Below are 27,927 nucleotides of genomic sequence, written 5' to 3'. Positions count from 1 at the left end.
GACACATAAAAGACACTTTAATCTTCTTATCCCAAAATACAGTAGTTCTCCTTTATTCATGGTTTTGCATTCTGTAGTTTCGGTAACCTGTGGTCAACCGAGGTCCAAAAACAGTAAATGGAGAATTCCAGAAACAGTTCCTAAGTTTAAAATTGCGAGCCATTCTGAATAGTGTCACGAAATACTCAGCTGCCTCATTGCTTCCTGCCACACTGTATGTGCCACCCACCTGTTAGTCAATCAGTAGTCGTCTTGGTTATCAGATCTAGTGCCATGGTATCGTAGTGCTTGTGTTCAAGTAACACTTACTTTACTTAATAACGGCCCCAAAGTGCAAGAGTAATGATGCCACCAATTGGGATATGCTAAAGATAAGTCATAAAGTACTTCATTTAAGTGAAAAGGTGAAAGTTCTCAAGAAGGAAAAGAAAAAACCCATATGCTGAGGGTGCTAAAATCTTGGGAAGAATGAGTCTTCTATCCATGAAACTGTGATGAGTATATTGCTATAACTGTCCTATGTTATTAGTCACTGCTGTTAAACTCTTACTGTTCTTAATTTATAAATGAAACTTTACCATAGGTATGGATAGTATGTAAAGGAAAAACACACAGTATATAGCGTTCAGAACTATCTGTGGTTCCCGACATCCACCAGGGTCTGAAACATATCCCCTGGGTAAGGGAGACTACTGTAACTGGCAGATCTTCAACTTCACATATTAAAGGGAATAAAATTTATATACATAACTAAGAAGTAAAAGCTTTCTAGCCTAGCTCTAAGAATAAGTTCCTTTGTAAGTGATATGAAGGCACTACTACTTTCTCAGTACCTACTACATGCCAGGCACCCACAGGTGATTTTTTTGTTATTCAGCAAATATATACTCAACATTTTACATGTTCTAAACACTGTGTCAAACACTAGGAATATAATAATGAACAAAACAAACTTCCAGCTCTCTAGGAGTGCCTACTGCATGGGGAGAAGTACTATATAAATACTGCATCATTTAGCCCCCAGAGTAAGCTATGAGGGATATACCTTTCCATTTTCCTAATAAGGAAACAGAGGCAAAGAAAGGTGAAATAACTTGTCTAAGTGAATCTACCTAACTAGTGACAGAGCTGGGGTTTGCATCCATGTCTTACTCCAAAGCCCAAGTTTTATTCACCATAAAACATTCCCTTGCCTTAGATTTTTAGCGAGTATGCTAATATCAGGCTTTCAAAAGTGAGCATATTTTCTTGATTTGGATCACAGATTTTGAATATCTTTTAAAGGAAGATATCGTACCTTAAAGGTCAAAGAAAAATTTTGTAAATATTCACACTTGTCTTGGATTCTATATAGGAATGTCAGATTCCAAAGTTTAACCTGCTAAATAAACCTGAGAATGGCTTTCTAGGTAAAGGGATGAAAAGTTAAAGGAAGCAGACCAAAAAAAACTTTTGATTTTGAAAAGATGACATGTTTAAGTGTGAAACTATAAACTGCCTTCTCTACTGATAATACAAATAAAGTAGCTGCTACTGCTTCATACACACCTGTTGTCCTGTGACTGTACATGAAGAAGTAAAATTGATAAACTGTCAATATGGCTTATTCCCATCTTACCAGACCATAACCCCAGTTGTAGGTAAGCAAACATGTATTATAGGCAATGAACACTTAAGGGTAATACCTGGATCGAATTTTAAAAAGTGGAGGGAATCCAGTTCACACGAAAACTTGAAAGATAGCACTTTGGGGAAAAACCTCACAAAGAAAGAATCCAGAATATAGACGATTCTTTCATGTCTACTTTCCAAACAGCCAGGCATTTGTGTTTCGTGTTTATGCATAATTAGGCTAATAGGCGCACTCACAGTAGCCATGCGGATTACCCACTGAGGATGTCAGCACTGAGTCCCAACGCAAGCACCTTAACTTTAGTAAAGTTATTTACTTTGTCATTTGAGTGTTGAAAATGAGCATCACTTACATACTCAGCTTGTGGGCACATCTCATCTGGAGATTCAGAGGGTCTGGGCATCTCTTCCTGAAGTAAGTTTAACTGCAAGGGCGAACTGCTCCTTGAGGAAATGAATGGGTGCCCCTTTCTTTGTGCTTCCCACTTTTCCTCCTCTCTCCTTTGGTTGGTGACTGAAGGGGGTGGGTCCAGGTTTGGAGTCATTGCTGACATTGAGGGTAATATTGCAGAAGAGGCTGTCTCCCCCAGGAATGGACATGGAAAGAACGATGGAGACAACAGAGGGCAGACAGAGGGGTCAGGCAGGAAAACGGTCATAAAAGTATCCAAGCAAGGAGAAGGGAAACCTAGGCAAGTCTGCTGGTCCTTGGATGAGGATGGCCCAGGCAGGACTTCCGGTGCAGTTCCGGGAACGGCATATTCTCTTCCGGGACAGGTCACAGCTGGGAGGGGAAACGCCGGGACGAGATAAGGGGCCTGGCTGGGTACCATGGCAGCAAGTGGGAAGGTTGGGCCTGAGGAGTGTGGAGAAGAGGCCACGGAGGGGCAGCAGGGCTGTGCGTTCAGATGCGCTCCCCTGCGGTGACCGGAGCCTGCGTTCGAGCTGCTGCTGCCCGGTGGCTCCAGCATCTTCTTCCGCTTGTGCTTCCGTTTCCTGCAGCAGGCCGACCAAGTCTGCTTGAAAGTCGAATCTCCTGGAAGGATAAAGGCAGAAGCAAATTATGGAAAATTAAACCCAAAAAGAAGAAAAGGATGCCATTTACAGGTACTTTATAAAGAGCTGACAAAGGAATGCCCATTTACCAATACTACCAGAATGGCAAAAAGTGGCTCTAAAAAAGACAAACAAAATTCCGGGTAAAAATCATTGCTATCGAGTAAACTTATTTCAGCATCTCTTGATCAGTTTCTCATGAAAAGACAGTTTCTCAGATACAGGATCTAAGAAAGGGCCTAGAGAAATTGCTGATATAAACAGATTGTTTCAGCATCTCCCCATCAGTTTCTTACAAGTAAAACTCCTATTGTTCACTCCTTATCTTTGAGTCCTTAGATATAATTTATAACATCTACATAGATTGATGGCATTTATTTATTTTTGAGACGGAGTCTCCCTGTCACCAGGCTGAAGAGCAGTGGCGGGATCTCAGCTCACCACAACCTCCACCTCTTGGGTTCAAGCAATTCTCCTGCCTTAGGCTCCCAAGTAGCTGGGACTACAGGTGCCCGCCACCACATCCTGTTAATTTTTTATTTTAGTAGAGACGGGGTTTCACCATGTTGGCCAGGATGGTCTTGATCCCTTGACCCTGTAATCTGCCTGCCTCAGCCTCCCAAAGTGCTGGGATTACAGGCATGAGCCACCATGCCTGGCCAATGGCATTTATTTTTAAAAACTCACCTACCTTGAAAATATGAATATTTAGCTTTGCTCCTGCTTTCTTGCTGAAGATAGGAACTATAGGGTGATGACAGGATCTTTTCTCGGAATTTATCAACATAATTCTGCTCTTCCTTCTGGGTATGCGCCGACAGAACAGCCGCAGTGAGTCCCACGTGTTTAAATTCTTCCGAGGTCAAAGGGGCTGGCCGCATGTTCAGGGTCCTGGGCTCACACATGAGGGTGGCATCCCTGGCTGAGGTGGAACAAGATGTATTTAATTTTAATTTCTATCCATTATTTGTATTTATTTATTTTACTTTGTTAACTGCCTTTCAGTTAACATTTTTACAAACATTAGTACAACTACAGGAATACCAAAAAGCTTCATTAGCCTAGCACAGAAATTCTTGATTTTCTGTCTTCCTTTATATTCTTTGCATAAATGCACACACATTTCACAGTTGTAATAATCAATATGCACATATTTATTTAAATCTTGCTTTTATTGTAAACATTTTTGTCTCCCTGAATTCTGCAAAATTTCTTTTTATCTTTAAATTTACTTTTTAAATAGGTAATATATTCAAGTGGTTCAAAATCAGCAAGTATTAAAAATGACATGTAGTAAATTATCCTCACCCCTGTCCATGCTGTCTAGTTCTCATTTGTTTCCCTTCCAGAAGACCATTCCGCTGGAGTGAAGTCTTGCTCTGTTGTCAGGCTGGAGTGCAGTGGCATGATCTCGGCTCACTGCAACCACCACCTTCCTGGGTTCAAGCGATTCTGCCTCAGCCTCCCGAGTAGCTGGGACTAAAGGCGTGTACCACCAAACTTGGCTAAGTTTTGTATTTATCTATTTAATTTTTTTAAAATTTTTTTATTGCATTTTAGGTTTGGGGGTACATGTGCAGAACATGCAAGACATTTGCGTAGGTACACACATAGCAGTGTGTTTTGCTTCCTTTCTCCCCTTCATCCACATTTGGCATTTCTCCCCAGGCTATCCCTTCCCAGCTCCCCCGCCCCCCCGCTGGCCCTCCCCTTTTCCCCCCAATAGACCCCAGTGTTTAGTACTCCCCTCCCTGTGTCCATGTGTTCTCATTTTTCATCACCCGCCTATGAGTGAGAATATGTGGTATTTCATTTTCTGTTCTTGTGTCAGTTTGCTGAGAATGATGTTCTCCAGATTCATCCATGTCCCTACAAACGACACAAACTCATCATTTCTGATTGCTGCATAATATTCCATGGTGTATATGTGCCACGTTTTCCCAATCCAGTCTATCATCGATGGGCATTTGGGTTGATTCCAGGTCTTTGCTATTGTAAACAGTGCTGCAATGAACATTCGTGTGCATGTGTCCTTATAGTAGAACGATTTATAGTCCTTTGGATATATACCCAGTAATGGGATTGCTGGGTCAAACGGAATTTCTCTTTCTAAGGCCTTGAGGAATCGCCACACTGTCTTCCACAATGGTTGAACTAATTTACACTCCCACCAACAGTGTAAAAGTATTCCTTTTTCTCCACATCCTCTCCAGCATCTGTTGTCTCCAGATTTTTTAATGATCGCCATTCTGACTGGTGTGAGATGCTATCTCAATGTGGTTTTGATTTGCATCTCTCTGATGACCAGTGATGATGACCATTTTTTCATATGATTGTTGGCCTCATATATGTCTTCTTTTGTAAAGTGTCTGTTCATATCCTTTGCCCATTTTTGAATGGGCTTGTTTTTTTCCTATAAATCTGTTTGAGTTCTTTGTAAATTCTGGATATCAGCCCTTTGTCAGATGGGTAAACTGCAAACATTTTTTCCCATTCTGTTGGTTGCCGATTCACTCTAGTGATTGTTTCTTTTGCCGTGCAGAAGCTGTGGAGTTTCATTAGGTCCCATTTGTCTATTTTGGCTTTTGTTGCCAATGCTCTTGGTGTTTTGTTCATGAAGTCCTTGCCTACTCCTATGTCCTGGATGGTTTTGCCTACATTTACTTCTAGGGTTTTTATGGTGCCAGGTCTTATGTTTAAGTCTTTAATCCATCTGGAGTTAATTTTAGTGTAAGTTGTCAGGAAGGGGTCCAGTTTCTGCTTTCTGCACATGGCTAGCCAGTTTTCCCAACACCATTTATTAAACAGGGAATCCTTTCCCCATTGCTTGTTTTTGTTAGGTTTATCAAAGATTGTATGGTCGTAGATATGTTGTGTTGCCTCCGATGCCTCTGTTTTGTTCCATTGGTCTATATCTCTGTTTTGGTACCAGTACCATGCTGTTTTGATTACTGTAGCCTTATAGTATAGTTTGAAATCCGGTAGTGTGATGCCCCCCGCTGTGTTCTTTTTGCTTAGAATTGACTTGGCTATGCGGGCTCTCTTTTGGTTCCATATGAAGTTCATGGTGCTTTTTTCCAGTTCTGTGAAGAAAGTCAATGGTAGCTTGATGGGGATAGCGTTGATTCTGTAAATTATTTTGGTCAGTATAGCCATTTTCACGATATTAATTCTTCCAAACCATGAACATGGAATGTTTCTCCATCTGTTTGTGTCCTCTCTTATTTCGTTGAGCAGTGGTTTGTAGTTTTCCTTGAAGAGGTCCCTTACGTTTCCTGTGAGTTGTATTCCTAGGTATTTTATTCTTTTTGTAGCAATTGTGAATGGCAGTTCGTTCTTGATTTGGCTTTCTTTAAGTCTGTTATTGGTGTAGAGGAATGCTTGTGATTTTTGCACTTTGATTAAATATCCTGAGACTTTGCTGAAGTTGCTTATCAGTTTCAGGAGTTTTTGGGCTGAGGCGATGGGGTCTTCTAGGTATACTATCATGTCGTCTGCAAATAGAGACAATTTGGCTTCCACCTTTCCTATCTGAATACCCTTTATTTCTTTTTCTTGCCTGATTGCTCTGGCTAGAACTTCCAGTACTATATTGAATAGGAGTGGTGAAAGAGGGCATCCTTGTTTAGTGCTGGATTTCAAAGGGAATGCTTCCAGTTTTTGCCCATTCAGTATGATATTGGCTGTTGGTTTGTCATAAATAGCTTTTATTACTTTGAGATACTTTCCATCGATACCGAGTTTATTGAGGGTTTTTAGCATAAAGGGCTGTTGAATTTTGTCGAATGCCTTCTCTGCGTCAATTGAGATAATCATGTGGTTTTTGTTTTTGGTTCTGATTATGTGGTAAATTACGTTTATAGACTTGCATATGTTGAACCAGCCTTGCATCCCCAGGATGAATCCTACTTGATCATGATGGATACGTTTTTTGATTTGCTGTTGCAATTGGCTTGCCAATATTTTATTGAAGATTTTTGCATCTATGTTCATCATGGATATTGGCCTGAAGTTTTCTTTTCTTGTTGGGTCTCTGCTAGGTTTTGGTATCAGGATGATATTGGTCTCATAAAATGATTTGGGAAGGATTCCCTCTTTTTGGATTGTTTCAAATAGTTTCAGAAGGAATGGTACCAGCTCCTCTTTGTGTGTCTGGTAGAATTCGGCTGTGAACCCATCTGGACCTGGGCTTTTTTTGTGTGGTAGGCTCTTAATTGCTGCCTCGACTTCTGACCTTGTTATTGGTCTATTCATAGTTTCAGCTTCCTCCTGGTTTAGGCTTGGGAGGACACAGGAGTCCAGGAATTTAATCATTTCTTCCAGGTTTACTAGTTTATGTGCATAGAGTTGTTTGTAATATTCTCTGATGATGGTTTGAATTTCTGTGGAATCTGTGGTGATTTCCCCTTTATCATTTTTTATTGCATCTATTTGGTTGTTCTGTCTTTTCTTTTTAATCAATCTGGCTAGTGGTCTATTTTGTTGATCTTTTCAAAAAACCAGCTCTCGGATTTATTGATTTTTTGAAGGGTTTTTCGTGTCTCTATCTCCTTCAGTTCAGCTCTGATCTTAGTTATTTCTTGTCTTCTGCAGGGTTTTGAGTTTTTTTGATCTTGCTCCTCTAGCTCTTTCAATTTTGACGATATGGTGTCAATTTTGGATCTCTCCATTCTCCTCATATGGACACTTACTGCTATATATTTTCCTCTAGAGACTGCTTTAAATGTGTCCCAGAGATTCTGGCATGTTGTGTCTTCGTTCTCATTGGTTTTGAAGAACTTCTTTATTTCTGCCTTTATTTCATTGTTTATCCAGTCAACATTCAAGAGCCAGTTGTTCAGTTTCCATGAAGCTGTGCGGTTCTGGGTTGGTTTCTGAATTCTGAGTTCTAACTTGATTGCACTATGGTCTGAGAGACTGTTATGATTTCATTTGTTTTGCATTTGCTGAGGAGTGCTTTACTTCCAATTATGTGGTCAATTTTAGAGTAGGTGTGATGTGGTGCTGAGAAGAATGTATATTCTGTGGATTTGGGGTGGAGAGTTCTGTAAATGTCTATCAGGTTTGCTTGTTCCAGGTCTGAGTTCAAGCCCTGGATATCCTTGTTGATTTTCTGTCTGGTTCATCTGTCTAATATTGACAGTGGGGTGTTAAAGTCTCCCACTATTATTGTGTGGGAGTCTAAGTCTCTTTGTAAGTCATTAAGAACTTGCCTTATGTATCTGGGTGTTCCTGTATTGGGTCCATATATGTTTAGGATCGTTAGCTCTTCTTGTTGTATCGATCCTTTTACCATTATGTAATGGCCTTCTTTGTCTCTTTTGATCTTTGTTGCTTTAAAGTCTATTTTATCAGAGATGAGAATTGCAACTACTGCTTTTTTTTTGCTCTCCATTTGCTTGGTAAATCTTCCTCCATCCCTTTATTTTGAGCCTTTGTGTATCCTTGCATGTGAGATGGGTTTCCTGGATACAGCACACTGATGGGTTTTGGATTTTTATCCAATTTGCCAGTCTGTGTCTTTTGATTGGTGCATTTAGTCCATTTACATTTAGGGTTAATATTGTTATGTGTCAATTTGATACTGCCATTTTGATGCTAGCTGGCTGTTTTGCCCATTAGTTGTTGTAGATTCTTCATTATGTTGATGCTCGTTAGCATTTAGTGTGATTTTGGAATGGCTGGTACTGGTTGTTCCTTTCAATGTGTAGTGCCTCTTTCAGGAGCTCTTGTAAAGCAGGCCTGGTGGTGACAAAATCTCTGAGTACTTGCTTGTTCGCAAAGGATTTTATTTTTCCTTCACTTCTGAAGCTCAGTTTGGCTGGATATGAAATTCTGGGTTGAAAGTTCTTTTCTTTAAGGATGTTGAATATTGGCCCCCACTCTCTTCTGGCTTGTAGTGTTTCTGCCGAGATCTGCTGTGAGTCTGATGGGCTTCCCTTTGTGGGTGACCCGACCTTTCTCTCTGGCTGCCCTTAGTATTTTCTCCTTTATTTCAACCTTGTTGAATCTGACGATTATGTGCCTTGGGGTTGCTCTTCTTGCGGAATATCTTTGTGGTGTTTTCTGTATGTCCTGCATTTGAGTGTTGGCCTGTCTTGCTAGGTGGGGGAAATTTTCCTGGATAATGTCCTGAAGAGTACTTTCCAGCTTGGATTCATTCTCTTCGTCACATTCTGGTACACCTATCAAACGTAGGTTAGGTTTCTTCACATAGTCCCACATTTCTTGGAGACTTTGTTCATTCCTTTTTGCGCTTTTTTCTCTGATCTTGGTTTCTCATTTTATTTCATTGAGTTGATCTTCGACTTCTGATAGTCTTTCTTCTGCTTGGTCAATTCGGCTGTTAAAACTTGTGCATGCTTCGCGAAGTTCTCGTATTGTGTTTTTCAGCTCCTTTAATTCATTCATATTCCTCTCTAAGGTATCCATTCTTGTTATCATTTCCTCGAATCTTTTTTAAAATCTTTTTTCAAGGTTCTTAGTTTCTTTGCATTGATTTAAAACATGTTCTCTTAGCTCACAAAAGTTTCTCATTATCCACCTTCTGAAGTCTAATTCCGTCATTTCGTCACATTCATTCTCCGTCCAGCTTTGTTCCCTTGCTGGTGAGGAGTCTTGGTCCTTTCTAGGAGGTGAAGTGTTCTGGTTTCGGGTGTTTTCCTCCTTTTTGCGCTGGTTTCTTCCCATCTTTGTGGATTTATCCACCTGTCGCCTGAGTAGTTGCTGACTTTTTGATTGGGTCTCTGAGTGTACGCCCAGATTGCTGATGATGAAGTATTTCTGTTACTTGGTTTTCCTTCTACCAGTCTAGTCCCTCCACTGTACAACTGCTGAGGTCCATTCCAGGCCCTGCTTGTCTGGGGTGCACCTATAGCAGCTGCAGAACAGTGAGGGATGCTACTGGTTTCTTTTTCTGCTATCTTTGTCCCTGAATGATGCCTGCCAAATGTCAGTCTTTTGGATATAGAGGGGTCAGGGAGCTGCTTGAGGAGACGGTCTATACTTTATAGGAGCTCAAGTGCTGAGCTGTGAGCTCTGTTGTTCATTCAGGGCTGTTAGGCTGCTACATTTAATTCTGCTGCAGCAGAACTCATAAACCCCTTTTTTTTCAGATGCTCTGTCTCGGGGTATTGGGGCTTTCTTTGTGAGTGTCCGTTGCGCTGTCCTGCCCAGCTAGGAGGCAGTCTAGTCACTATTTGCCTGCCGAGGCTCCGCCCTGCTAGGGTGAGGTTCACCCTGTTGCTGCAGGCTCTGTCCTGCTGCGGTGGTCTCCGCCTTGCTGCCGCGGGCTCTGCCCTGCGGTGGAGTCTCTCTGTTGTGGCGGGTTGCCTCGGCAACGTCAGGCTGCGTCAGCAATGGGCGTGTACCTCAGTAGGGGCAGACTGCCTCGGTAATGGCAGACACCCCCCCCCGCACCGAGCTGCACCGTCCTGGGTTCAGCTGTGCCTGCAGTGAAACTCTCCACCTGGAGCGTTTGGAATCACCATTTTGTTTGTCCCACTGCGCTACCCCAAACGCCGTTTCCCGGAGTCTCCTTGCCTGGCTCACTGTCCAAGTCCCGTTCAGTCAGATAGATATGCCAGTCTGCCCTCTCAAGTCTCATATTGCCGGTTCAACAGGGCACCGGGACCAGTGCGCTTTGCGCAGCGGCGCTGTGGAGCGCCGCTGCGCTATAGCGCCGGCCGCCAGCTGCACCGGCTGCTGGCTGCACCAGCCAAAACCTCTGCCTGGCATCCCACGTCTCTTTTATACCTGGGAATTTCCCCGTTCTGTGGGCAACAAAGATCCGTCTGGAAATGCGGCCCTGACTCACTCTCCGTGCGTTCACCAAGAGCTTCAATCCTGGGTTGTTCTCACCACGCCATCTTGAGTCCCTATCTATTTAATTTTTTGTTTGAGATGGAGTGTCGCTCTTATTGCCCAGGCTGGAGTGCAATGGCGCTAACTCGGCTCACTGCAACCTCTGCTTCCTGAGTTCAGGTGATTCTCCTGCCTCAGCTTCCCAAGTAGCTGAGATTACAGGCACATGCCACCATGCCTGGCTAATTTTGTAGTTTATAGTAAAGATGGGGTTTTCACGATGTTGGCCAGGCTGGTCTCGAACTCTTGACCTCAGGTGATCCATACACCTTGGCCTCCCAAAGTGCCGGGGATTATTAGCATAAGCCACTGCACCAGGCCCTTCCAGTTTCTTTATTACATATGAACAAGCATGAATATAGATTACCCTCCTCCCTGGCCCCATCTTTACCCAAAAGCACATATGTACATTAGCCACCAATGCACCTTTTCACTGTACAGTATCCCTTGGAGAACTTTATCAATGCCTGGACAGTTGTCTCATACTCCTACACTGCTGTGGAATTCCATTTTATATGCATACCAGTTTACTAAAGTGAGCATCTATGAATGGATTTTGGGTTGCCTCTTTTTTATCTGGTTATTTAACTATTTATTATTGATACAGAATAGTTGTACATTAAATTTTCTTTTATTGATATAGCATAGTTGTATATATTTTGGGGTTGGTTAGTTCTTCTAAGAACAAAAGATTTTGTGGTGGATACTGTAGAGGTGGACATCCATGCTGGCCTGCCTCTGTGGTGCAGTATCCAGGCGGTTTGGCCCCACTCCATACCTGGCAGTGGCCTGTTAACACCACAGGGGCTTCACTTCTAGCCAAGTTGGAGTAACAGGGACCAAACTTACCTTCCTGTCTGAGATTTAAAAGAAAAAAATGGCCAAAATATATAAGGCAATAGGTTTCAGACACTGAAGGAAAGTGACCCCCAAGGATAAGAAACAAGGGTGGTGAGCCTGAGGGGTGCCCCAGGGCACAGCCTGGAGGCTTTCCAAGGACTTTCCAAGGCATTCATGAGAAGTAAAAACCACCTGACAGGACTAGCAGGCAAGAGCTCACAAAAGCTGCAGAACAGTGCCGGCTCCCATCGCCAGACTAGAGAATCTCCTCACTTCTGAGGCACCACATGGAGCACTCAGGAGGGTCTTGCCTTGGTAGCAGAGAAAAAACAGGCCTAGACTACACAGTATTTGTCTTGCCTAACAAATTTAAAAAGCAAAACCTGAAAGGATCGTCAATCTGTTTCCAGGTAAGGTAACTGCGGCCCAGAATAAAGATCAAGAATATTTACAGGAATACAAAAATATTTGGTACCCATTCCCAGTATCTGGCATCCAATTAAAAAAAAATCACCAGGCATACAAAGCAGCAGGAAAATATAACCCCATAATAAGGAATAAACATACTGAGAAACTGAGTCTACAATTTATGCAGACAAAAGACCTAGCATATTCAAAGCAACCTTGAAAAAGAGTAAAGTTGAAGGATTTATACTAGCTGATTTCAAGACTTACTGTACAGCCACATGAACTAAGACCACTCTGTACTGGGATAAGGGGTTTATAAATTTTGTTCATCTTTTCAAAGAACCAACTTTTAGCTTTAAATTTCTCTATGGTCTGTTTTCTATTTTGTTGACTTTTGCTTTTATCTTTTCCTTCATTCCATCTTGGAATTACTTCACTCTTCCTTGGCTAACTTTTATTTTATTTTGAGACGGAGTTTCGCTCTTGTTACCCAGGCTAGAGTGCGATGGCGCGATCTCGGCTTACCGCAACCTCCGCCTCTCGGGTTCAGGCAATTCTCCTGATTCAGCCTCCTGAGTAGCTGGGATTATAGGCACATGCCACTATGCCCAGCTAATTTTTTGTATTTTTAGTAGAGACGGGGTTTCACCATGTTGACCAGGATGGTCTTGATCTCTTGACCTCGTGATCCACCCGTCTCGGCCTCCCAAAGTGCTGGGATTACAGGCTTGAGCCACCGCGCCTGGCCTTCTTGGCTAACTTTTTAAACTGTAACTTTATATCACTGATTTGAGACGTCTCTTCTCTAACAGCATTTTAAAGCTACTGATCTTACAAGCCCCGTTTTTAGCTGTATCCCATATATTTTAGTATGCTATACTTTCAGTATCAGTGATTTGGAAATATTTTCTAATTTTCTTTGTGATTTCTTTTTTGAATCATAGGTTTAGAAATGTGTTGTCTGACTTCTAAATATTTGGGTTTAAATATACTGATTTTTAATTTAATTCACTAGCCAGAGAACACAGTTTACACATCACACCATCAATTCTTTTAAATTGGAGACACAGTACTGCCCAACATGCCTTATTTCGTAGTGAACATACTGTGTGTACCTGAAAAGACTGTGTATTATGCAGTTATTAGGTCTCATGTTCTCTAAGTCTCAATTAGATCAAGGTGGTTGATAGTGTTGCAGAGATCATGTTTGTTTACTTAATTTTTTCTCCATATATTTTTATCAACTGCAGAGAGGGAGTGTACAATTTTCTGAATAGAATTATGGAAAGTCTATTTCCACATTTTTGCTTCAGAGCTTTCAAAGCTGTTATTAGTGAATACATATTTATGACTGGTATGTCTTCCTGAACTGACCACTGTGTCATTATGAAATGACTGTCCTGAAATCTACTTTGCACATATTAATAAGGCACTGCAGCCTTCTTATGCTTATTGTTTGACTTGTGCATCTTTTTCCATTCATTTATTTTCAACCCATTGGTGAATTTTAATTGTACTTTGTGGACAGCATATAGTTAGGTCTTGATTTTTTTAAATCTGTTTTGAGAATTTTTGCCTTTTATGTATTTACTTATTTTTAGAGACAGGGTCTTGCTTTGTCACTCAGGCTGGAGTACAGAAATGTGATAAGAGCTCACTGGAGCACTGAACTCAAGATGGGCTCAAACTAGGCTCAACTGATTCTTCTGCCACTGCCTCCCAAGTAGCTGGGACTACAGGTGTGGATCACCACACCTGGCTAACTTAAAAATGTTTTTGTAGAGATGGGGTTTCACTATATTGCCCAGACTGGTCTAAAAACTCCTGGCCTCAAGCAATATTCTTACCTCCTTGGCCTCCTGAGTCCCTGAGATTACAGGTGTGAACCACTATGCTTGGTCCAATTTTTGCTTTTTAATTGAAGTGCTAAGTCAATTTTATGTCATTACTGACAGAACTGGATTTAGAGCTATTCTCTTGTTATTTGGTTTGTTTTCTCTGCTTCTTTTTTGTTTATCCTCCTTTCCTGCCCTTCTTTTTTGAGTATATTTCAAAATTTCATTTTATTGATTGGCTTTTTAGCCATTGTATCTCATATACCATCTTTTAAAAAATTATTTTAGGGCTGGGAGCAATGGATCACGCCTGTAATCCCAGCATTTTGGGAGGCCAAGGCAGGCAGATCACCTAAGGTCAGGAGTTCAAGACCAGCCTGGCCAACATAGTAAAACCCTGTCTCTACTAAAAATACAAAAATTAGTTGGGTGTGGTGGCAGGTGCCTGTAATCCCAGCTACTTGGGAGACTGAGGGAGTAGAATCGCTTGAACCTTGGAGGCAGAGGCTGCAGTGAGCTGAGATCGCATCACTGCATTCCAGCTTGGATGACAGAGTGAGACTCAGACTTAAAAAAAAAAATTAATTTTTTGTAGAAAGAGTCTCATCAAGTTGCCCAGGCTGGTCTTGAACTCCTGACCTCAGGTGGTCTGCCTGCCTTGGCCTCCCAAAGTGGTGGGATTACATGCATGAGCCACTGTGCCTGGCCTACATTCCATCTTAATTAGATCCTGCTTTAGGTTCAAAATATCTATAATGGCAATGACTCCTGGAGACTAATAGGCAATAATAGATTCCCTATTCTACTACTCATAGGCTGCGTGATAGTGGGCAAGTTAAGTTACTTTACCTATTTGTGCCTTAATTGTTCCACACATAAAGTGAAGATATTAACCTGCAAGGGAATACATTTGTGATCGTGGTCCTCAGACATAACTCATTAGAGTCAGAATGTAAACCGAGGGAATGCATATGAGCTTCTCAGAAAGCAAAAGACATAGAGATACGTTTTTTGGAACATCTGGGCTCTATTTCTGCTTTTTCTCCCTGGGATAAAGATGTGGCCCTGTACATGTTGAGGCTGATCTAAGATCAGGAGAAACCAATACCAGTAAAAATTTCCTAAAGCACATGGACCTTAGTATAAATTCATTAAAAACAGTAATATAAAAGCAGAGTACAGAAAGCAGAGTGGCAGAGTCAAAAAAGAGCTTTTATTTTATTATTTGTATTTTTAGTAGAGGCGGGGTTCCACCATGTTGGCCAAGATGGTCTTGATCCCCTGACCTTGTTATCCACCTGCCTCAGTCTCCCGAAGTGCTGGGATTAAAGGCGTGAGCCACCGCGCCCGGCCCAAAAAAAGCTTTCCCTATTGGGTGAGACCCTCCCTTCCTGTATAGGCTGTACTGTGAACAGCTACACAGCCACACAGGAATGCAGAATATTAAAAATGTGCATATGCTCCTGTCTGGAGGGGCTAGCTCAGGTCCAGTGAAGCTCTACTTTTAAATGATTAGAAACGTAATGCTCTCTGGTCTTTCCCCAACAATCCATAGTTCTCCTGTCAGGACCATGCTCTCCATCTCACAACTTGTTGGAAAGATTTAATGACATCACCCTAATCAAGAACTAAGAGCACACAGTGGCACATGGAAATGGCTCAATGCATATTGGCTGATATGCCACTGAGGACTAGCAAAGATAAAGCAGAGATCATGTGAAAACACAATTTAACATACTTGTCACCAATCCTTCATCTACCAAAATTATTACGAGCAATGAAAAAGTCAAAGGACAGGCGGCAATAAAGAGGAATAAAAAGAAGCCAGGAGAATAATTTACCAAGTAATTATGGTGTGAAATGAAGAGTTTTACAAGTACTCTATTCATTGCTATCACACGAATACAAAAATCTGAATATATGTGTGACTAAGGTCATCACAACTATACAGGATTTAAACCCCGCCTCTACTAAAAATAAAAAAAAAAATAGTAAAATAAAAGCTCTTTTTTGACTCTGCCACTCTGCTTTCTGTACTCTGCTTTTATATTACTGTTTTTAATGAATTTATACTAAGGTCCATGTGCTTTAGGAAATTTTTACTGGTATTGGTTTCTCCTGATCTTAGATCAGCCTCAACATGTACAGGGCCACATCTTTATCCCAGGGAGAAAAAGCAGAAATAGAGCCCAGATGTTCCAAAAAACGTATCTCTATGTCTTTTGCTTTCTGAGAAGCTCATATGCATTCCCTCGGTTTACATTCTGACTTTAATGAGTTACGTCTGAGGGCCGTGATCACAAATATATTCCCTTGCAGGTTAATATCTTCATTTTATGTGTGGAACAATTAAGGCACAAATAGGTAAAGTAACTTAACTTGCCCACTATCACGCAGCCCATGAGAATGGGCAAAACGCAGGCCCATTCTTTAAAAGTCAGCAACGAGGTAACCTAACACAGTCCCATTAATAATTGCATTAATAATGAATAACACCAATGGAGTACTACCTACCTACTAGGTACTGTATTAAGTGCTTCATATGTGTCAACTGATTCCATTGACAAATAACATAACTGAGAAATAAGGTCCAAAATATGTAACTGACATAAACATGATAACGTCTCCAGAAATATTTTAAGTGAATTAAAGCAAGAAAAACATGTAATTTAGAAGTTGTAACTGAGCAAATGGTATTCATGACTTTTGTTTTCTCATCACAATGTAGTTAAAGATGAGTATGTTTTCAAAGTCAGAGGCGAGTGTGATACCTGTCTCTGCGGGTGGGATGTGGACAATGGTGCTGCTGTAACCACACTGGCTCATGCCCGACCCCAAGCTCAGCACTGTCGTGGACAGGATCTGTGGAGCTCCTCCTCCTGTGTCTGTGGACCGTCCATTTGCTGGCATTTCTGGCTTAGGTATGACTGGGATTTGCAAACCAGCTGGTGATGTAAGAGAAACTGACAGTGAAAAAAAAAATTCCCAACAAGAAATTTACCTAAGACCCAGTTTACAGAAGTTTGTAACTGAGAAATTAAACCTTATTTGCCATAAAGCAGTCACATGAAATCAGAATTTTATGCTTACAACAAAATAAAGATTAGACATTAAAGAGAAATAGGAAGGATGTATTTACAGTTCTTTTAATTTAACTCTGAGGGGCATTCTTGTTACCCTGTAAGGCCTGGACATCATCTGCCTTGTGGTTCTGTTTGTCTTCTTCTGAGGATGAAGAAGTTGTATTTGTACAGGAGATACACTTTCTTTTCAAAGCTGGAATGTTGTAGCTCTTCAGGTATCTGTAACAACATAATTAGGCCACATACTCTTACCTGTTCCCTAACTGCCATTTCCCATCTCTTCGCTTTCCTCATGCCAGTTCTGTTCAGGGTAGTTTGTACTTTCTTCTTGATAAAGTCTTCCCTGACCATCCCAGCCTCAATCACTGGACTGTAGTATTTCTTTTACTACAGTCTTGAATTAACCTTCATCTCTTACACCATGGGTGTCCAATCTTTTGGCTTCCCTGGGCCACACTGGAAGAATAGTTGTCTTGGGCCACACATAAAATATACTAATACTAATGATAGCTGATGGGCTAAAAAACTCAAAAAACAAAAAACAAATCTCATAATGTTTTAAGAAAGTTTATGAATTTGCGTTGGGCTGTATTCAAAGCCGTCCTGTGCCACATGTGGCCTATAGGCCGCAGGTTAGACAAGCTTGCCTTACACCATTTAATTCTGATAAAATTAGGTCTTGTCTTCTCAACTATAGCACAGTTCCTTCAAAGAAGGGATGCATCTTCTAGCTTTTTGTGCCTTCCGTAATGTTCAGTGTATTATGAACTATATGTGTTAGGCATTTCATAAATATCTATTGATTTATAGTGAAAACCCAAGTCAGAGCAGCTATTTAAAATTCTGTGAAGTGTCTGCAGTGACAGCATCTGCTTTTGGAGAAGACTAACATGGTCTCACACCTGATGACGCTGTCGATACAGTTAATCTGTTGATAGGATGGGCTGTGCTCGTCGTTCCTCAGATCCTCGTGAGGCTCAGCGTACATGCTATTATTTTTCAATATTTGGTGGAAGGAAGTACAGGCCTTATACTCACCTGAAACAGAATAAAGCGATGTGCAATTAAAAGTACTCAGCATGTAATTAAGAACATATACTTTCTTAGCAAAACGAAATCATGGCACTTTATCATATATGTATCAATAGAATATTCTGCAGCTATTAATGAGGGCAGATCTAAAATGCACTGATATCCAGTGTGAACAAAATAAGGTGCAGAGCGTATTATACATACAATGGCTACAACTGTATTTAGAAAAATAAGGAGTGAAACAAAGTTTCCAGCAAAGATTATCGAGGAATGAAACCATAGGTTAAAGGCTGATGAGGAACTTTCCAATGCTGAGCTGACACTACCTGTACAACTGATCTACCCTGGCAATTACTAAGGGTGGAATTTGGGCAGACCTGTGTGTCTTACATGTTGCTGTGTGAAGTACACAGCATCTCCCAAATGGAACCTATGCCTGACAGAACCTTCCATGATGACCGACGTAACTATTATTGGTGCTGATTAGTATGGTAGCCACTAACGTACCTATTCAGCACCTGGAATGTGGCTAGAACAACCGAGAAACTAAATTTTAATCGTATTGAATTTGAATTTAAATTGCCAAATGTGGCAAGTGGCCATCATTGTAGATAGCACAGGTACAGAGAGAAGAAAAAACCTCCAGGCTTGGTTGCAGTGAGCTGAGATTGCGTCACTACACTCCAGCCTGGTGCCTGGTGACAGAGCGAGACTCTGTCTTTAAAAAAAAAACAAAAAAAAACCTCCAGGCTTAAGCACTAAAAACCTCCTGTAAAGGACAATGATCCCATAAAGGAGACTGAAAAAGGGCAGCTAGAAAGATCACAGGAAACCCTGCAAGGTTCAGCCACCCAGCGACCAAGAATGAAAACTTTCTTAAGGAGCAACTAATTATGTCAAGTACTATTGAGAGGTTTTGTAAGGTTTAGACGCTGGTCATTTTTAGCTGGCTTGGAAAAGTCTTCTCTATTTTCAGAGGGTATTATGGAAAAATGACTATATTACCTTTCACTCATTAACCTTTTTTTTTTTTTCCTTGAGACAGAGCCTTGCTCTGTTGCCCAGAATGGAGTGCATGCAGCGGCGCGATCTTGACTCACTGCAACCTCCACCTCCTGGGTTCAAGAGATTTTCCTGTCTCAGCTTCCCAAGTAGCTAGGATTATAGGCACCCGTCACCATGCCCAACTAGTTTTTGTATTTTTAGTAGAGACTGGGTTTCACTATGTTGGTCAGGCTGGTCTCGAACTTCTGACCTTGTGATCTGCCCGCCTCGGCCTCCCAAAGTGCTGGGATTACAGGTGTGAGCCACCATGCCTGGCCTCATTAATTATTTTTAACTTTTAATTTTGAAATAATTTTAGACTGGAAGAGTTGCAAAAAGAGTACAACAGAGTTCCTATATGCCCACCACCCAGCTTCCACTGTTACCATGGTATACAATCATAATAAAATGACCCGAACTAGGAAATGAACAGTGGAACCATTCTACTAACTGGAATCCAGGCCTTCTTTGGATTTCACTGGTTTATTACTCAATGTTGCTTTTGCCTTCAGGGTCTGCTGGAGAACACAGGTGAGAACTTTAGCGGGATGTCCTTTGATTGGAGTTTCTCTGACACCTTATCATGATTAGGTCGAGGTGACACATTTGGGGTACAGCGTCCTTCCTAGGGCCTCATCCCAGGGTACATGATGTTAATATGTTTTGTTACCTTGATCATTGGTTAAGGTGGTGTCTCTCAGGTTTGTTTGTCCTGTGTAAAGTCACTATTTTACAAGGTGATAATAAGTTTTTGAAATCACACAAATATTCCGTTTCTTTTAAACTTCCACCTTCTAATGAAAGTTTAAGTTCCCCATTAACCTTTCACCTATAGTTTCATTCCTTGATCATCTTTGCCTGAACCATCTGTTTTAGTCTTCATTTTTTTAATTTGGCATAGTATACTAACCTGTGTCTGTCCATCCCTCTGTATGTAAACAAAAGGGGCATGAGTCCACACTGAAACCGTGAGCGCCAATCCAGCACCACGGAGTGCCTTCCATTCGGTTATGGGTGGCTCTCCTCTGATAGTGAGGAGGCTGGTTATCGTTACCTACAGCAGCCTCCATGATTTGTTCAACCCGAGTATAAAGTCACTTTAGAATTGCTAACCTGTACTCTGGTGGGAAACGAATACACCAACTTGAGTACAATGTTTGTGCACAGTCATAATTTGTATTAGCTCTAGGATATCCAGTTGCAGCACTGTTTTCCAAAGCTACAGAGCTCTGTTCTTCCCCATCCCTTCCGTATGTTTAGGCTGATCACCTGTAATGCATTCGGATTCACTTGTCAAAAGCCTGCATCTCATCCTAGGTGCTCTCTGCATTTTGGGGTGAGATGGAGTGCACGAATCTCAAAATCTTGTTTTGGCAAATGCAAAGCAAGTTGTGCATCCATCACCACAGTAACCAAAAGAACATTTCCATGACTTAAAAATGTCCCTACAGCTGGCCCTCTGTAGTCAACTCCTCCTCCACCCAGCCATAGTAAATACTGATCTGTTTTCCAGATCTAGAACATTCCAGAAAGAATGCTTTTCCAGATGGAATTGTACAATATGTAACCTTTTGGTTCTGCCTTCTTTTAACAAAATGTATTTAAGATTTTTGTCTACCGTGCTCTGTGAATCAAGTTCTTTCTCTTCACTGCTGAGTAGCATTTCATTGTGTGGATATATACAGTTTATCCATTCTCCTGCTGAATGCCATTTGGATTGTTTGTGTTTGGAGAGTAACAGTATAATATTCACATACAGGTTTTTGTGTGAACTTGTTTCTATTTCAGTTGGGTAAATCATTAAGAATGGAATTCCTAAGTTACGTGGTAAGAGTATGTTTGACTTTATGGGGAATGTCAAACTTTCCCAAAGTGGCTATACAGTTTGGCATTACCTCCAGAAATAGGTGAGTGCCCCAGTCCCTCTGCATCCTTACCTATACTTGGTACTGTCAATTTAAAAAAAAATATTTAGCTATTCTCACCGATGTGTGGTGGTGTTTCATATGGTTTTAATTTTTTTTTGTCTAATGACTTAGGTTCAGCATTTTTTGTATGCTATTTGCTGTTTATGTATCTTCCTCAGAAAAATGTTCTAATTGGGTTGTTTGCCTTCTTGAGTTTTGGGCATTCTTTATGTACACTGGATATAACTTCATTATTGTATATATAATCAGCAAATATTTTGTCTTTTGTCTTTTATCAGTGTCTTTCAGATGAGATTATGCACGTTCAGGGCGATATGGCCATAGTTATCAGTGTATTTCAAAAAGAAGTTTTAAATTTTGATAAAGCCCAACCTGCCCTTCCTTTCTTCTTTCTTTTGTTCAGTTTGGCAAAAGACTTACTAATTTTATTACCCTTTGATTTAACTTAGTTTCTCTTTTCAGTTACATTGATATCTGGTCTTTATTATTTCCTTCTTACTGCTTGAGATATAATTTGTTCTTCTTTCTTTTACTTTTAAGGAGGAAGCTTAGATAAGTGAGTTGAGGCCATCTTCTTTTTTCTATATAAACACTCAATGCTGTAAATTTCACTTTAAGCACTGTTTTAGGTGTATCCCACATATTTTATGTGGTCTTTTCATTTTGTTCAGTTCAAATTGTTTTTATTTCCCTTGAAACTTCCTCTTTGACCCGTGTATTATTTAGAAGTATGAAGTTACTTAATTTCCAAGCATATGGAGATTTTCTAGATACCTCTGTTACTGATTTCTAGTTTCATCCATTATGGTCAGAGTATAAACAGAGTATGATCTCTTTTCTTTAAAAATGTTTTAAGGTTTGTAATATGCCATACTATGATCTGTTTTGATGACTGTTGCATGAAAAACATGTATTCTGTTGTTCGGTCAAGTGTTCTTTATTATAAATGTCAAATAGGCAGACCTTGTTGATGGTGTTGTTCAGGTCTTCTATAGCATTACTAATTTTCTGACTACTACTTCTTATCAGTTACAGAAAGGTGCTGAAGTCTAGCCAGGCGTGGTAGCTCGCATATGTAATCCCAGCACTTTGGGAGGCTGAGGCGGGTGGATCACAGGTCAGGAGATTGAGACCATTCTGGTTAACATGGTGAAACCCCTTCTCTACTAAAAATACAAAAACTAGCCGGTGCCTGTAGTCCCAGCTACTGGAGAGGCTGAGGCAGGAGAATCACTTGAACCCAGGAGGCAGAGGTTGCAGTGAGCCAAGATTGCGCCACTACACTCCAGCCTGGCTACAGAGTGAGACTTTATCTCAAAAAAAAAAAAAAAGAGAGAAAAAGAAAATGTGCTGAAGTCTCCAATTATCATTGTGACTTTGTCTATTTCTCCTTACAGTTTTATAGCTTTTATTTCATGTATTTTGATGCTCTGGTATTGGATTCATAAACATGTAAGATTGTTCTATGTTCTTAGGGAATCAACCCCTTTAATTGTTATACAATCTCACTTTCTAACTCTGGTAACTTTCCTTTTTCTGAAGTCTACTTTGTACAATAATAATAATACAGCTTCCCACTTTCTTTTGATTTGTGTTAGCATGGTATATCTTTTCTACTCTTTTGCTTTTAACCTGTTTATTTTCACAATGGGTTTTTGTAGATAGTATGTAGCTGGATCTTTTCATCCAGTTTCACAATTTCAGTCTTGTAAATTAGTGTCCTGTGATTATTCATATTGAATATGAATAACTGGATTTAATATGATTCATTTCATATTCAATACATTAGTGATTATTGATATTGTTGGATTACAATATATCAGCCACCAGTTGTTTTCTATTTGTTCCATTTGCTGTTTATTGTTAACTGTATTTTTAGAGATGGGGTATGGCTATGTTGCCCAGGCTGAACTAGAACTCCTGGGCTCAAGTGATCCTCTCACCTCAGTCTTCTGAGTAGCTAGCACTTCCCAGCTTCAGTTCCATTTGGTTTTTGGCCACATTTTGGGTTAAGTGTCTTAAACTCCATTTTACCTCCTCTATTAACTTATTAATCATACTTAAAAATATTTTCAAATTGTTTTCCTAAAAGCTCCAATATGTATTCTTAAATACTTAGTGTCCACCTCCAAATAATAAAATACTGTTTCAAATGCAGTATTAGGACCTAATGATGGTATATTCCCAATGCCTATCCCCCAACCTCTGTAGCAGTACTGTCACAAAGATTTCTCTTATGTATGCTATAAATCTAGTTTGCTGGTTTTGCTTTAGTCTGTTACCTTTATGAGTAATTTTAAAAATTAAAAAATAGAATTTCTTTTATCTTCATTTATTCAATTTCCAGTGCATTTTACTTCTTTGTGTAGATCCAAGTTTTTGGTCTGGTATCGTATCTCCTGTCTTAAGAAATTCCTTTAGCATTTCGTATGGAATAAGTGTGCTGGAAATAAATTCCCATGATTTTTGTTTGAGAAAATCTTTATATCACCTTTATTTTCTTAAAGATCATTTTCACTAGGTACAGAATTCTGTGCTGACAGTTTTTCTGGTTGAAGATGTTACTCTTATCACCTTTTTAGTGTGCATGTTTCTGAAGAAATGGCTGTCATAATTCCTATCTTTGTTTCTCTGTTTTGCTTTCAAGATTTTCTTTTTTCATCAGTTTGTATATGATATGCCCAAGTGTTCTGTTTTATTTTTGTTTTGTATTTAACTTACTTGATATTCTTTGGCTATGTAGAAAATTATTGTTATTTATTCAAATATTTCTTCTGAGATTCCAATTATACCTATGTTAGATACTTTGAGGCTGTCTCCAAATTCTTAGAATACTCTGTTTGCTTCATTCTTCTTTCTCTATTTCAGCTTAAATAATGATTCTTCTCTAGACTGTGCTGAGTGCCATCAAATGTGTTCCTTATCTCTAGCACTGATGTTACAGATGTTACATTTCCATTTGAGTATTTCTTTCATGCCCATCTGTATGCTGTGATTGCCCACCTGGTCCTGTATGGTGCCCAGTTTGTCAATTAGTCTTTAATGCATCATTCATAATTATTTTCAGTTCCCTGTCAGATAGTTCAAACTTCTGTGTCCTATCTAAGTCTTGTTCTGATGATGGTTTTATCTCTTGGGAGTTTTTTTCCCCTTCTTACCTATCCATATGCCACATAATTTCTTGTTGAGAACTGCATAACTTGTGTAGGACAACAGAGACTGGTGATGCCTTTCCTTTTAGACCTGTGTTTGAATTAATCTAATTTTTAGGCCAGGTTTGAGTATTATAATGGTTTTATAGCATGTACAACAGCTTTCAAATTCCTCTAGTTACACTTTTTGCCTCAGTTGGTGGCTGGTTTGGTGGATAACTTTTTTGTTTTTTCTCATTATCTGCTCCACTTTCAGCTTCTGGTCTTTCCTTGGCATTGTGCCTTGGAGAGGGTCTGTCTTCTGCTAATTACTTGACTCAGGCCATCAGTGTGAGGGAATGTATTCTCTTCCCAGGTCCAAAAGGGGGCGTGGATTCAAAGGCAAGAACTTCCCAGCACCATACCTCCACCCATGTCTCCATCTGGGAGCTTAGAGGTCTTTGTTTAACTTTCCCGTGGGAAGATGGACTGTCCAAGTAAGCTTCCTTTGTCTAGAACCCATGAAAAGCTACGGGAGGACTCTGGGCCAAACAACAAATCAATGGTTAGAATCCAGCAGAAGTTTAAAGGAACTCCTTTCATAGGACAGAAAACTTGAATAGGGCAGGAATAACTCCCAGGTTAAAAGCCCCCTTCTCTTTCATCTGGGAGGACTCCATCTCTGGATCTCCTACCACAACATCGTGGGAGCTGCTTTTCTTTCTCCTTTCTCTCTGCCTAAATAAATCACTTTCTGCAAAACTCTTTGGGGTCCAATATTTACTTAAAACGAGCTCACCATGTCTGGTGGGGTCCTCTCTCCCATTCTTGGGTGAGTGAGGGACCAAGGGCCTGGAGGAACACATCCTATCTGGAAGCTGAGCCTTCCCGGTGCCCCACAACCCAGTCTCAAGTGCACAGTAATCCAGTGCTGCATCTTGCTCCTCCCTGCAAATATGTTTCTCTCCTTAGATTTTAGGCCTGTTGGTTGCTCTGTAACCTCAGCATTATGAGGTCAAGAAAGGTCTTGAACTTGCCTTTCATCCAGATTTTTCAGTTGTAGGTTGGGGTGATGCTATTTCTGGCTCTCTACATCCTGGAGCAGAAACTGGAAGTAATCTTGCTCTGAATCTATTCAACTTATGGGTCATCTTCTCTAACTCAGGTATACCATGACCCTAGACATGGACACTCACTTTTCCTGGATTTCCTCAATGATGTCTCTTGTAGTTGGCCTCTGTACACGTAGCTGAAAGGGCTTTACATATCCCTGTTTTTCCTTGCCCTCCCATATTAACTTAAAATCTCCCTTCTTATTCTACTTTCAAACATTATTTGCTCTTATATTGTAAGAAAAGGTAAATATATAAATTTTAAACCTTAAGTTCCTGTAAAGCATGTAAACAATAATCATGCTTAACTAAGCATTTTCCTTTTCATTGGTATATATCTCTAGTAAATTTCTAACATTTAAATTATGACATTTTAAAATTGCATCCTCATGTCTCTCAAGTAAAGAGTATTAAAGGTTTCCATAGCTCTTTAAATTTGTAGGTCTCAAAATGTTAATAAAATAAAGATCTCCCAGAAACATTGGTACTCCAAAGCTATACCAAATGGCAAGATATCTCCCTTCTTCCCCAGAGTCACATCCTGTGTGTGCTATTAGAGCCAAATATAAGCATCTGTCTAAGGAGTGGGAATACTTGTTTCTAAAGTAGCTATGTAAGCACAGAGCGACCTGCAGCTTAAATTTTTATAAAAAGTCAGTGATGGAATATTGCCATCTACTTAAAGATACAGCCTTCAAAAAAAAATAGCACCAATGGCATTACAAAATATATGGTAGATGATGAGAAACTGAATATGCAGGAAGTGAGAAGGGAAGCCATTCTAAGATGAGGACCAAGGTCAGTATGTAAAACTGTGATGCCACCATGAGATCTGAGGCCCAGGCAGCTGTGAGTAGGACTGGCAGGACCAGACAATGAGAAAAACATTTACACATTTTAGCTTTAAAACCTCCTAAAAGAGTTCTCTCTGCTAGGACCCATGTCCTAGTTCTCTCTGCTAGGACCCATTATTCCATATAATGATCTATAGTAAAAATTGTATTTAAGATAAATTATTTTGCAGAGGGGGAATGTGCGGGTCTGGAGGGACAAGAATACAAAAAGCAGCTGTTATTATTATCTTGTGCCCTTAAATGTAACAGAAGAGGAAACCAATAGAATGCTTAACATCCTATCAAAGAGAAAAGAAAAAAATGAAAGAGCAGGATTTGCTCTATCTGCGGAGTCCAGTGGGCTCTACTATAGTTTGAATGTGTGTATCCCTCCAGCATCCCTGTGTTGGAACTTAAAACCCAATGTGACAGTGATAACAGGCATGGCCTTACAAAGTGACAAAGTCATGAGGGCTCTGTTCTTATGAATGGGATTTGTAACCTTTCAATAGGGCTGGAAGGAACTATCTTTCTGCCTTTCAGTCCCTTGTGCCATGTGAGGACACAGCGTTTGTCCCCTCCCAAGGAAATAATGTTCAAGGAGCCATCTGAGAAGCAGAGACCTGGCCCTCACTAGACACTGAACCTGGTGGTGCTCTGATCTTGGACTTCCCAGCCTCCAAATCTGTGAGAAATAGGTTTCTGTTCTTTATCCATTACCTAGTCTTGGTATTTTGTTACAGCAGTACAAACTAAGAAGGTTCCCAGTGATGCCACCTGTGGGAGCTGCAGTTTGATTTTTTGTGCTGTCAATTATGTCAAGTTCTGAAAAATACAGCTGTTATCATTACTAATCTTAGAAATTTCACCCCTACTGTGTAAAATGTCTACATTTGACAATGATAGAGATTAATAACATTTAGTGACCAAGATCCATCACAACTTCCAAATTATATTAACATTCAGGAAGAAAAATGAAGGGAAAGTTAGTTACATTTAAATGTCAATCTAACTTGATTTCTATACTATTGAACTTCCCAATGCCATACAGTGCAACTAGGTTAACTTTTCAAAATGATGCCAATTTTACTCTGATCCAGTACTTTCGGAGTGCTCCTTACCTCGTATTTGAGAAAAGTAAATATATGTCAAGAAAAAAGCCAAAGTTTTTCACTGAATTTAGGTCACAAAGATTTTCTGTTTAAAATGACAGAAAGGGATTATTATTTTAATATACTTCATTATTTAAAATGCATTCTAAAATCCACTCTGTTTAAAGAGATGCCTATGTAGGGAGGAAAATCTGTAACTTGTTGGTATTTTCAGAAAAGTTAATTTTTCAGTAAAAGCAAACTGCAACTATTAATACAAATGCATTCTAGTACCATTTACTTTCAGAATAGTATTTGCTGCTGCCTTTATTATCACTACTATTACTATTGCTACCTAGGCAAATCAAGAAATATGAAAAGCAGCAACACGGGGTCATGGCTTTATGCTCATGAATCATATGTGTGATGTTTACACAGAGGATGGCAGCCCATGGAAGGAGATCCTTGGGGCTGCCTGGCTGACTCACCACCACCATTCAGTTCTGCGCACATCCCCGTCACTGGCTTGACTGATGATTTGGTCCTTGACTCAATGTAGAGCTGCTGACCTCGATTCTTAATTTTGTTGACACTGGCATAGACCTGCTGCAAGGTCATCTAAGGGAAAGGAGTGATAAAGTAAGTTTAAAAAATTATAAAAATGTCCACTAAAAGATACATAAGCAAAATACACTTAGCTTGTTTCTCTGAAGACATAATGACTAAAGCACATTAACTGCTTTAATTCAGTTTCCTGCACCACACCACAGTATATTGGTACCAACAAATTCTAAATAAATCTGTTCACAATATGCTAATTTTTAGAATGCAACAATTAATGCAAATATCACTTTCTTAAGGTGGTATTTTCTTTTTACAGACTTTTTTTTCTTTTTGAGATGGAGTCTCGCTCTGTCGTGCAGGCTGAAGTGCAGTGGCGCGATCTTGGCTCATTGCAACCTCTGCCTCCCAGGTTAAAGCAACTCTCCTGCCTCAGTCTCCTGAATAGCTGGGATTATAGGCACATGCCACCATGCCC

The 27,927-nt window shown here is 40.2% G+C and overlaps 1 protein-coding gene and 1 long non-coding RNA gene across 44 annotated transcripts in view; one reads left to right on the top strand and one right to left on the bottom strand.

Annotated features, from left to right (window-relative positions):
* The window catches only part of PER3 (period circadian regulator 3), a 94,774-nt gene that overhangs the window by 41,352 nt on the left and 25,495 nt on the right, over positions 1–27,927 (bottom strand). For all 43 annotated transcript variants that reach the window (XR_004727381.3, XR_013519763.1, XR_013519764.1 and 40 more), the window contains 6 exons: positions 27,377–27,506; positions 17,620–17,755; positions 16,812–16,936; positions 16,406–16,579; positions 3,380–3,610; positions 1,986–2,668 (listed from right to left, as the gene is read on the bottom strand). Coding sequence is in view for 34 of the 43 variants with exons in the window: in XM_054236891.2 (XP_054092866.2) it covers positions 1,986–2,668; positions 3,380–3,610; positions 16,406–16,579; positions 16,812–16,936; positions 17,620–17,755; positions 27,377–27,506 (1,479 nt within the window). In the remaining 9 variants the exon portion in view is untranslated. The remainder of the gene's footprint in view (positions 1–1,985; positions 2,669–3,379; positions 3,611–16,405; positions 16,580–16,811; positions 16,937–17,619; positions 17,756–27,376; positions 27,507–27,927) is intronic.
* On the top strand, positions 2,413–27,465 carry LOC144576924 (uncharacterized). Its single transcript, XR_013519771.1, has 3 exons — positions 2,413–2,739; positions 4,038–26,484; positions 27,327–27,465. It is a non-coding gene; the product is annotated as an uncharacterized LOC144576924 (long non-coding RNA).

The sequence above is a fragment of the Callithrix jacchus genome, chromosome 7 (genome assembly GCF_049354715.1).
Source record: "Callithrix jacchus isolate 240 chromosome 7, calJac240_pri, whole genome shotgun sequence".
NCBI classification, from domain to species: Eukaryota; Metazoa; Chordata; class Mammalia; order Primates; family Cebidae; genus Callithrix; species Callithrix jacchus.
The sequence above is the reverse complement of the archived record's forward strand: the minus strand, read 5'-3'. Positions and strand labels throughout refer to the sequence as shown.